The 11,592-nt window shown below is 31.9% G+C and overlaps 1 protein-coding gene across 1 annotated transcript; it reads left to right on the forward strand.

Annotated features, from left to right (window-relative positions):
• The first annotated feature begins 9,269 nt into the window (after positions 1–9,269).
• Positions 9,270–11,221, forward strand: LOC114371018 (F-box/FBD/LRR-repeat protein At1g13570-like). Its single transcript, XM_028328421.1, has 3 exons — positions 9,270–10,107; positions 10,560–10,721; positions 10,826–11,221. Exons 1-3 carry the CDS (start codon positions 9,286–9,288, stop codon positions 11,123–11,125), a joined length of 1,284 nt encoding a protein of 427 aa, XP_028184222.1. The 5' UTR covers positions 9,270–9,285; the 3' UTR covers positions 11,126–11,221.
• The last annotated feature ends 371 nt before the right edge of the window (positions 11,222–11,592 follow it).

The following is an 11,592-nucleotide window of genomic DNA, read 5'->3' on the forward strand; positions in this document are numbered from 1 at the left end:
TCCTCTGCATAATTTGGGCAGTTCAAACACTAGCTCCAACTTGGAATTAGTTTACCTTTTCTATAGCTTCTTCTATGATTCCCTTGAATTCTGAAATGATTGCCACGTGGTGCTATTTTCTTTGACCAAGGGTATGTGGGAGAGTGATGGGTGTGAAAAAGGGAGCATAGTAGGAAGTGAAATCCTTAAAAAAAAAAAACGTAGGAAGTGAAGAGGTTGGAAGAAGAATGCCTTGGGCAGCAACATGAGAGAGTGAAGGAGGGTAATGGGAGAGAAGAGCGGTGGCAGTAGTTGTTTGGGCGATGTGACAAAGAACGAGCCAAGAAGTTGGAGAAGGAAGGGTGGCCATTGCAATTACAATTAAATATGGAGGAACCAAAATTATAAATTTAAAAAATTAAGAGATCAAAATTATAAGAAATAATTAATATATTGATCATTTGATATAATGTATAATATGATGGATTCTATCGTGAATCACCTTTGTAAGTGGTCTACAATGCACCACATATTTTAGCCGTTAGATTAATCATTAATCAATAGTTATATGAGATTGATCAAATGACAATAATTTGTAGATCACCTATCAAGGTAATCCACATTAATTTGCCATATACTCTAGTATTTTGTATAGAAAACCCAATAAAGTAGTTAGGTTGGTTAATTTAGGCTCCATTTGGAGTGGTTTGGTGGTAAATTTTTAGTTTTCAAAATGAAATTTGAAAACAAAACTTGTTTGGGCAAAAAAAAGGGGGGGGGGGGGGGGGGGGTTGAAATGGTTTTTAAACAATTTTAGCTTACTTTTCAAAACCAAAATTAAAAAAAATACAGTTTTCTCGTTTTTGTGTTATGTTTTGAGAAGCCTCACTACCTAGTTGTCCTTCGTTTATCCTCCCAAAGTTCCATCGAGGCCTAATATGGAATGAAAAATAATAGCTACAAACTAGAAGAAGAAATATGAATTGGTGACTTATTAGTATTGTTGTTGTTCGTGTAATTTTTGCAAAATAGGAACTGAAACGATATATGAACTATGAAATTATTATCATTGTTTATGTAATTTTTGATAACATGATCACATGATTTAATTTATAAGGTTGTTATTTTGATATTTTTACACATTTATCTTCTACCAAATAATTTATTAAATAATGAATGAGTGAAATACATTTGACAAATGTTAAGTTAGTAGATGAGGATCACTTTTGTCCTAATTGTCATTTTCATTGAATTTAATACTTGTACTGACCCAACACTTGTCAAATGCGTTTCTTCATTCATTTGTTTAGTAAATTATTAGATAAAAGGAATGTGTGTAAAAATATCAAAATAACAACATAAAAAAAATCAAATCATGTTAGGTAAAAGAGATGTGTGAGCAAATTTCAAAATAAAATCATATCATTTATGATGTATAATATTAATTCTTGGTTTTATTTATGCAAAGTAGAGGCTAGTAACTTACATTCCCTTTAAAAAAAATCACTCCATGCATGTAGATTTGTTTAATTAGAAAAATACATATGGTACTTATTATTTTACATATTTTATCAGTTATCTATTATTGTTTTGCAAATTTTATCACTTAAGTTTGTTTTTTTTTACAAATTTTACCTTAAATTTTACACATTTACCATTATGTTGGTAACAAAATGAAGTCATTATGAAAAAAATTGTAGTTTTTTCCGTAATACATTAGCATCCCTAAAATATTAAAGAAACTCATTTAGTCACAATTAAACAACAAATCTTCTTTTTGAAAAAGGCAAACCCAAGCTTGAGTGTCAAAACCTCGATTTGAATGTCGCAATCCCTTTCTCCTCCCTTTCTCCTTCAAATCTCACTTGGGCACACACAACAAACATAAAATACATGTCTTTGTGTCTAGTATCCTTGTATTTTATATTCAAATACTCCCGCACAGAGAACAAACATAAAACAAAAATAACATAAAATGAAAATTTGATAAGAAGGAGAGGTGGTGAGAAAATAAGAAGGAACCTAAATGGCTTTCTAATTGGACAAATGGTGCAACAGTAAGGATGAATGACCATGCTATAGCAAACCAGACCGTAATCGGCCAACTCAACATTGGTGATAACGTCAAGGTACCATGTGTTGAATATTGAAATTACTTAAATATATAATAGGTACAATAATTAATATTCAAGAGTAAAACTATTAAAATTAATCATCTATTAAATGTAATAAATACAACACGGAATAAAAATTCTCTCTTTATTTAATACCATAAATAAAAAGTAGGGCGGCTACTTTCGGAGATTGAACCTATGGCCGGTCTAATTAGGCGATCACATCGGAACTGCAGTTGGATCGATGTTATTGTCATTTGCCCAATGTTAAACCAAGTTAAATCGGCCATATTTTCTGGTTCGTAGGCATTTCATCCACCGGTTTAGTACTAGTATGTTATAATTTCAAAATCTTTTGAAATGTTGAGAGTATTTATAAAATTGTTACCACTACTCAAATGATGATAGTTTTTCAATGACCATCTTTAAATATGCATACTAAAAAATATGTTGTTTTTAGTGTATTTGACATACAACCACACAAAAGACACACAACCACACAAATTTCTATTATGCATTATAAATAAAAATTAATAACAAAATGCATAAGGAGAGCTTCAAACACTAATTTTATGGATTAACTATTAACAAAATGCAACCACACAAATTCCTATTATGCATTATAAATCAAAATTATTAACAAAATGCATGAGAAGGGGTTGAAACACTAATTGTATGGATTAATTATGAACAAAATGGATGCGGACGGATTCAAACATTGATTCTACGGATTCAAACAAATTTTATAGTCCATCACTGTATGGTTGATTATAGCGCGTTCAATAAAGATTTGCAAATGATATTTGTACATTGTAATGTGTGTCAAACATTGCTAGTTTTGTTTTATATGTGTTCAAGTTTAATTTGAGGATTAATAGAAAGGGTGTTGAAAGTGAAAGACACTACTGCAAATTGTATCTTCTAAGTCGGTTCTAGAAGACCTTCTAAGACGGTTTTGAACCGTCTTAGAATGCAACGTCGTAAATTGGTACTACGCTTTCTACATCGGTTGGGGAATCGTCATAGATAATTATCTTTTATAAGACGGTTATTCAATAACCGTCTCAAAATATTTATTTTATAAAAGCGGTCGTTAAAATCAACTGTCTTAGTAACTATTACTTTCTAAGACGGTTTACAGGTCACCCATCTTAAAATGGAGTCCACAACATGAAAAATCTAAGACGGTTATTAAATAACCATCGTAGTATGTTTGATATTTTAAGTCGGCTATTTTGAATAACCGTCTTAGAATAACTTTTTTGAACTTAGTTTTGTACGACGGTTATTCTTATGACCGCCTTAGTTTCTCGATCATTCTAAGACAGATATTAAATAACCGTCTTAGATAGTTTTTCTTTTGCTTTTTTTTTTTGTTACTAAATAATCGCCTTGGGAATATTATCACGTGTTAAATTTACTATCTTAAAAATTCAGAACAATTTATAAACCATCAGACATAAGTTACTTTTTGAAATAAAAATTAAGGCTTTTCCCACCCAATTTTCACTTTATAAACCATCAATCATTCAACAGAAACAATATTGTCAACCTATTATAACAGACACTCAACCAAAATCTTTATTACATAAATAACCGAATAAGTAAATTGTCTGACATATCGAGCAACTATTGGGAGAGGAGAACAACTACTATTAACTCCAATGACATCCAAAATTGCAAGGTGAACCATAACCACCGGAACCACGACCAAAATCAGGCCTTCCACCAGGACCACCCTGCAAACAGAGTTAAAACATATACATATAAGAAAAACTTGACATGTCAAAGTAGGCCATCACAAGAACTTCTACAAATTCATTATCAAAATCAGGACAATGTTACTTCACAGATAAACAAGAATATGGGTTTTCCTAACTAGAGATTAGAGAAATATCAAAATAATAAAAATTGATGAAAATAACAACAACACATTTTCTCTCAACCTGAAGTCATCATGCCCAACTCTAGTCGAAATTTTTAATATGATTTGATTTTTGCACTGGTAGAAGCAAATAATATACCTAGTTTAAGTATGAGGACAAAAAATGATAAGAGGGCCAAAATGTTGTCTAGAGAGCAAAGGAAGAAGCTTCTACATAAAGACTATAGTCTAAAAGTCTGAAGTCTTTTTCTGAATAACAATTTGATTACCAAATATGGGCAATTCAACAATAAAACTTATTGTTTGTCAATGTGATATCAGCTGGCAGATTACATTAACATCCCTAAGATTACTTCGAATTATACATAATATCCCTCCTTATTTCACTACAAGGACACTAACCAATTTGCCACAAATTTAATTAAAAAGAGTAACAAGGGCCACATGGAAGAACAATTGCTAGATCAAGCAACAAGGTATGAGGAACCATTTCAATCCAGTTAAAAGTTCAACTTAATATATCCAAGACATAATAATAATAATAATAATAATAATAATAATAACAAACAGATAATATAGAAATGAGGTTGAAGAACAAACTGTTATTAGAAGAAACAACATTTTGTGGAAGCCCATTTGAGGATTTGAGCTGAAAATGGTTTCTAGTTGGATTTCCAGGGCATGTGCAAGAAAGTCATAGTGGTGAGTAAGAGTTTCCTGTTACTACAGTGAATTTGGAGACAAGTTTTGGTTCATTGCTGAATGCATAGGACATAACTATGGTTAAAGAAGGACACAGAATACTGGCCATGCTAATTGGTCTTTAGCAATTCACAAGAAAACCATAAGAACAAAACAACAAAGTGAAAATCCTAGTTCAGAAACAGGTAAGTTGAGTTCAGTTTATATAGTTAATCGTTGAAGTAAAGAAGGATAAATATCTTCTAATATTATGTATATAGTAATCATTCGGTGGAGGAGTACACTTTCATATTAAAATCATATGGAATAATGTATAAGATAGAGAAAGGAAAAATAAAATAAATAAAAAACCATAACAGTACCACATATGGTCATTATTTCCCCACCGAAGGTGGAGGAGTAGAGGACACGTGTCCCTTACCTGAAATGCCATTTGAATTTTGAACCATGAATTAGCCTCTCATAACATCTTCGCCCCTTCTCGAAGTGTCTCAAGACATTTGCCTTTGTCCTCAAAGAAAAGAAAAAAAAAGGTTGAAATATATTGAACAAAAAAATCACGAAGAATGCTAGCTACTTAGTTGGTTTTCCTTTTATAATTTTAAACACTTCACATAATATCTCCGGTGATTCACTGATCATCTGGTGACTAATAATTTACATAATATCTTATTGAATTTAAAAAAATTAATGACATAAAAATACTTTCACTTGTCTATAATAACGATCTGTATAAATATCCTTGCTATTAAAAATTTCCATTTAGATACAAAGAGGGGGAAAACATATTAAAGCTTTACTCATTATTTATTGGTTTGCTATATACGAGTGAATTTAGCATCATACTTATTTTAGTCCTAAGTTTTATGAGGGGGAAAACATATCAAATTTTTTATTAGGTTTAAGGAAGCTCATAGGAAACTCATCTCACATTTTAAAAAAAATAATATTTGTTGATATACTTTAAATAAATCATAAATTAAATTATTAATTATATTTTAGTTCATTCAATGCCATACATTGCAGCAAAAACATATTAAAGCTTTACTCACAAAAATGCTGGTTGCAATGGAAAAAATAGGAATAATTATAGACTTGTATCCCATAGCAAGGCCAAAGATGACATTGGTTGCTTCTTCAAAAATAAATATCTACCATTTTCATATCCAATTTAAATCACCTTATTGAATTTATAATTATATTTATTATTATTCCCTTGGTACTACAATCTCTCCTCACTCCAATCTAGTAACTAAATTGATAGAAAGACTTCCAGGTTTCTGGGTTTGGGTTTACTAAATGCTAATTTTGGTATGTCCAAGAATTCAGAGACAACCAAATCCTTCTAGAATTACCTATTAAGATCAATATAAGAAACCAATAAGCTCGTACACAAAACCATAATACAATCTTAAATTTATCTACATCTTCAGAATAGTCAGAATCAGAAATAAGAGAAAAACACTGCACAGGTTGGGGTCCATTTTTTTTTCCAATCCTCTGCTAACCACAAACTTGTTAGCCATTTTAGCTAAAGACTGGAGAGTCCCATGGAAAAGGTTAATGTCATTATCATACTTGTACTTAAAACACTCTCACTGATTCTGTGAATCATGCTCATGACTAACAACATATATTCCATGGATGCTTCTTTAACTTCTTCCAAATTATCATCAGGCTTCACCACATATTAATCAGTGCCAAGAATGGCATGTTCAAGGACCTGAATAAAAAGAAAGCTTAGACATTTGTAAGAATAAGACAATTGGATAAAAAAAATAGCATAAAAAGAGGTCAATTTAATATCACAAAGAAGCACTTGCGCAGTGATTTTTATACCTATTGTAGCTTTCATTTCTTTGTTATGCAGATATGTTCCCTGAAATAAGACCATCATTGCTGAGTTGAGACCTTTAAGACATACTACACTCCCTCTGCCTAAATTGAATTTATCGTTATAAAAAATATTGCACAGTAAACAAATTATTGATGTTGATATACATGGATGAGATATTCACTTATTCAAATAGTTTTCTTGTCAAAATTAATCATCCAAGACCCACCCCACCACAGTAGTTGAAGACATGTTCCAATTTTTTCAGAATTCAAGCACATTCTTCTTTATCCCGCTCTCTCTCTTTGTGAGGTGGGTATCCTCGAATAGCCCAACGAGGTAGGCCTCACCGGCTTCCTGAATAGCAGACACAACACTGAGCGTAGCTTAATTCGAGAATCGTCTTAAAACTACCACAAACCCTTATTCAAGTATTAAATGTTAAAGCGAAAACTATAAAGAGGAACCACACACCTTCGACAACGAGGGGAAGCCCACGGCGAGAATCGCGCAGGACGTGCTGCTCGTTTAGGGATTAGGTGACTCCAGCATGGCGGCACAGCAGAGGAGGTCACGACAGCACGTACGACAGAGGAGATCAAAGGCACAGGACGAGAGGTATGGCAATGGAGCTACGACAGTAGAGGAGCCACCAAAAACCGCCGAAATGGGTAAACCTTCTTGTGGCGCTTCCGTTCTCGAGCCTCGCAGATTCTTTGCGAGACCCATAGATCAAAATTGCGCGAAACGAAAACAAAACAAAGCCAATGAGAATAAGAGAAACGGAAATATGTAGCGTTATGGACGTGATTCCATGAAGGGTAAAAGGGTTGAAGCTTCTCGTGGCTCCCTCTATCTACGAGGAAGAAATAAAAAAATGCAAAATTTGTGTTTGTGTATTAGTTGCCGAAGTGGCAAAGATTTTCCACATTCAAAGTCTTCGAAGACTAGGTGAAGACTAAGTGGAAAGGGACGGCTGTAGGTAGTATCGAAATGGAATCCCTAATGTAATTTCAGGGAAATAAAACAAAGGCAATTCTCTCAAAACCCGTCGTTGAATTTTTTCTTATAATTACAAAAATACCACCCTGGTATATTCTAAGACGATTTTTGATAACCGCCTTAGAATTTACGTTGTAAAAAACTATTCTCAATTTTGATAATTACAAGTTTGCCACTGCACCACTTTTTAAGACGGTTCCAAATAACCAATTTAAAAAGTGCGTCGTAAAAAAACACTTTTCTAGTAGTGAGAGAATTAGAATCTGTGGCTTTTATTAGAAACTAGAAATTCAATGTTGGTAACACAAATGATAGAGAAGAGAGAAATGAGTGACAAAGGGCACGACAGACAAAAATATATCATTTTTTTGTTTTTTAAAATTAAACATTAAATTACTATACAAAATAGAAGGGTAGGAGCATAGTCGTAAAAACTTGCTTACCTAGTGACATAAGCGGTACAAGCTAGTTATCGAATCAATTTGTTGTGCATTTTTCCTGGTAAGACCTGGGTGATTTAGCTTAAAAACCGATGACCAATTTTATAAACTAGACTAGATTGACTCTTTACATGTATTATTACCTAAAATCCTATAAAAATAGAAAATAATAACCAACTAGATTTGAAAGTAGCTCACATGTAACACCCTAAAAGGTATCACCCTTAAACGTACAATTTAGTCATCAGTGGTGGATAATACAAACATATATCATATCATTACTCAAGATTATCAATATTAAAAGTCATACAATATTCCTAAGTAATATCATCGTATACATATAAAAGGGTAATTCCCACTTTTGGAACCCTATATATGCCAAAAGAATACATAAAACTAAAGATATTAATAGTTTCCCAAATGGCCATATGGTAGGGACGAATGACCATGTTGTAAACCAGACCTTAATCGGCCATGTGTTGAAGTCCTATGACTAGGAGTACAATAATTAATGTTACAAAATAAAACTATTAAAATCAATTTTCTAATAAATGCAATAAATGCAACAATTAATACCATGAAATAAAATTTATTGCTCACTATTTAATACCATAAATGAATAGCAGTGCCGTTACTTTCGTTTTTCACCTTTATAAAAAAGAGTATATGCTTCTATATCTTCATCAAAGAAGAAGATTTCCTCTATTGATTTTCTTTATTAAATTCAGGTGATTAGTTGCTTCCTACCATCCTCAACCTCTCTTCATTTTTTCTCCATGATTTGATTATCTTGTTATTGAACTTGATTTTGATTAGTTCTTCATTTTTTTCCCATCAAATAAAGCTCTTTTAGTTAATTCTTTTAAAAAATTCTTCTTTTTAGCATAAAAATTTAAACATTTCGGTTTCCTTTTAAAATTATGGTATAATTTGCATTGTTTTAAACAATTTATCGCATAACAAGAAATCATGTTTTCTATTTTATGGAATAATTATTTTTTGCTACTTTAAAAAATATTTGATGCTATATACGTTGAAGTTGTGGCTTCTACATATCTGCACACAAATTTTAAACTTATGGCTTCCCTTTTAAAACTGCGGTATAATCTTCCATTGTTTTTGAACGACGTTCTGCATATATAACAAGAAATCATGTTTATATATATAAGGACATTTTGAAGCATCCAAAAAGCAGTAAGGTGTCAAAATTATGCACTTTTAGGCGTGTACGTATGTAATATAGCTGAATAGGGATGCATATAGTTTTTGTAGCTTTACAATTTTAATGATACAATTTACCCTATGCTTTAATTTCTAGGTTACGTACTAATGACGGCCCAGTTCCAGAAGATTGTTGTTGCTGACCACATGGATCGAATTAGTGATTTACCAAGTCATTTGATTGATTTTATTCTACAACGCTTGCCCCTGCAAGATGTTGTTAGAACGAGTTTATTATCAAGTAAATGGAGATATAAGTGGACTTCTATCCCCAAACTTGATTTTTCAAATGATTTTTTTCAAAAGTGTAGGGATTTAGAACTTCATGAAGTTTCAAGTACTATTACAGAAATTCTTTTGATTCACGATGGGCAATTAGATGAGTTTGTTCTTTGCATTCCCGAAAATGTGCCAATCAAAATTGAATCCCTTAATAAGTGGATTCTTTGTTTATCAAGAAAAGGGATTAAAGAACTTGAGCTTTGGAACCTTCAAACAGATCCTTGTGAAACACCATCTCATATCTTCTCTTGTCAAGGATTGACGTATCTTCAACTTCACAATTTTAAATTATCAACTGTGCCTAATTTTTCTAGCTTTAAAAGTTTGGTTTACCTTATGTTAGTTGATATTATATTTGAGTCCAGTGCAATTGATCTTATGTTTGGTTGTCCATCACTTGTGATGCTCTCCATTTGTTACTGTTCTGGTTTTGAGTGTATCAATGTGTCCTCTCCTGCTCTCGAAGTCTTACATGTACAAGGTGAACAAGTTATCAAGTCAATTTGTTTGGAGAAAGCTAAAAGAATGACTGATGTTTCACTCATGGCTGATAATCCTGGGGATAACTTTGACATGGATACAATATCAAATTTGATCAAAGGCTTGTCAGAAGTTGAAAGCATGTGTTTAACAGAAGGTTATATTCAGGTCAGTTTATTTAATGTTGTTGATTTGATATGATATTATTTGTTAGTTTGGTAGATTTTATCTAAAACTATAGAACAACACCATAGTAATTAATTAGTTGATATATACAACTTTTTTCTTTTTTTCCAATGGCATGATTCTACATTGAGTGATTTTTGTTCAAACAAATGTAAGCTACTGAGCTCTCTATATTTTTCATAAATATAAAGCCAAGGACTACGAGTGCATTAAAAAATATATGGTTTTACTTTGATAGTATTATGTACACATCCCTCCTGCATAACATGACAATCTAATGTGATTTTCTAAGATTTTTATCTATCATTGGTAAAAAAGACCATGGATCAATATTTTTAATTTGGTGCGCGCCTTGTATTATGTGTAGAATGTTGTGTATTTTCTTGTTGGACATATACTAATGCCTATCACAAATTTTATGTTTGTTTTTATAGATCTTTTCCACAGCTTATACCCTTCCAAAGAGTTTGCAAAAACCACTCAACTGCTTAGAATCTCTAGAATTGGAAGGTGTGAATTTCGACGATACAACAGAGCTTCTGTTTGTTATTTCCCTACTTAAAAGTTCTCCAAACCTAGAGAAACTTTTTATACAGGTGACCGAGAAGACCAATGCTTCTTAGTTTGTTTTATGTAATTGTCACATATTTCGACTCATTTTCTTTTTCCTTTGTCTTCTTCGTATTCTCTTTTTTTGTAGGGTAATTATAGCACTGGCGTGGATCTGCCACAAATATTGGAGAAGTCAAAGTACAATGGTTGTTGCCTTAGTCACCTTCTGACTGTGCACATAAAAGCTTACAAACCCTGTGAGAATACAATGAACTTCATACGTTTTTTGCTGGCTAATTCCACATCATTGGAGCTCCTTACTTTCTGCATTATTCCTGCTCATGATCAACAACATCATTCCATATCTAGTGTTGGACGAGAATTGGAACAAATGGCACGAGCTTCAAAAAGTGCAGTAGTTGAGTTCATTGATTTATCATTTGATTGATTGGTGATTGTATTTGTTATCATTCAATCCCCAACTCCTCCTCATCTCTTGCTTTGTTCTATTGTAATTTTTGCTAGTTACAGACAACTCTTTCACACCCTCTTAAAGTTGAATTATTGTTTTTTTTTTCATGCATGATAAGAGGGACATATCTTAAAAATAATCAAGTTATATAAAAGCAATATATGAAAGTAGTAAAGTTTTTTAATTTATATTTAATTTTTGAAAATTATAAGTTTTAAAAATATTATAAAAACTTACGCTAAGATAATTGGCCAAAATCCATAGTGAAATTCAGGCTTAAGTTTTACAACGTTTCTAGTATTTTTTTTATAAAAAAAAATTGAATTTAATTAGCCTATTCGTCTAATTTTGGGTGAAGTTGAGTTTTATGTTGTACCTATGGATGTTACTAATGATAAACTATTCTTCTACCTTTTTATATAAGGAAAATACGGGTCATTTAT

This window comes from Glycine soja, chromosome 2 (assembly GCF_004193775.1).
Source record: "Glycine soja cultivar W05 chromosome 2, ASM419377v2, whole genome shotgun sequence".
Lineage (NCBI taxonomy): Eukaryota > Viridiplantae > Streptophyta > Magnoliopsida > Fabales > Fabaceae > Glycine > Glycine soja.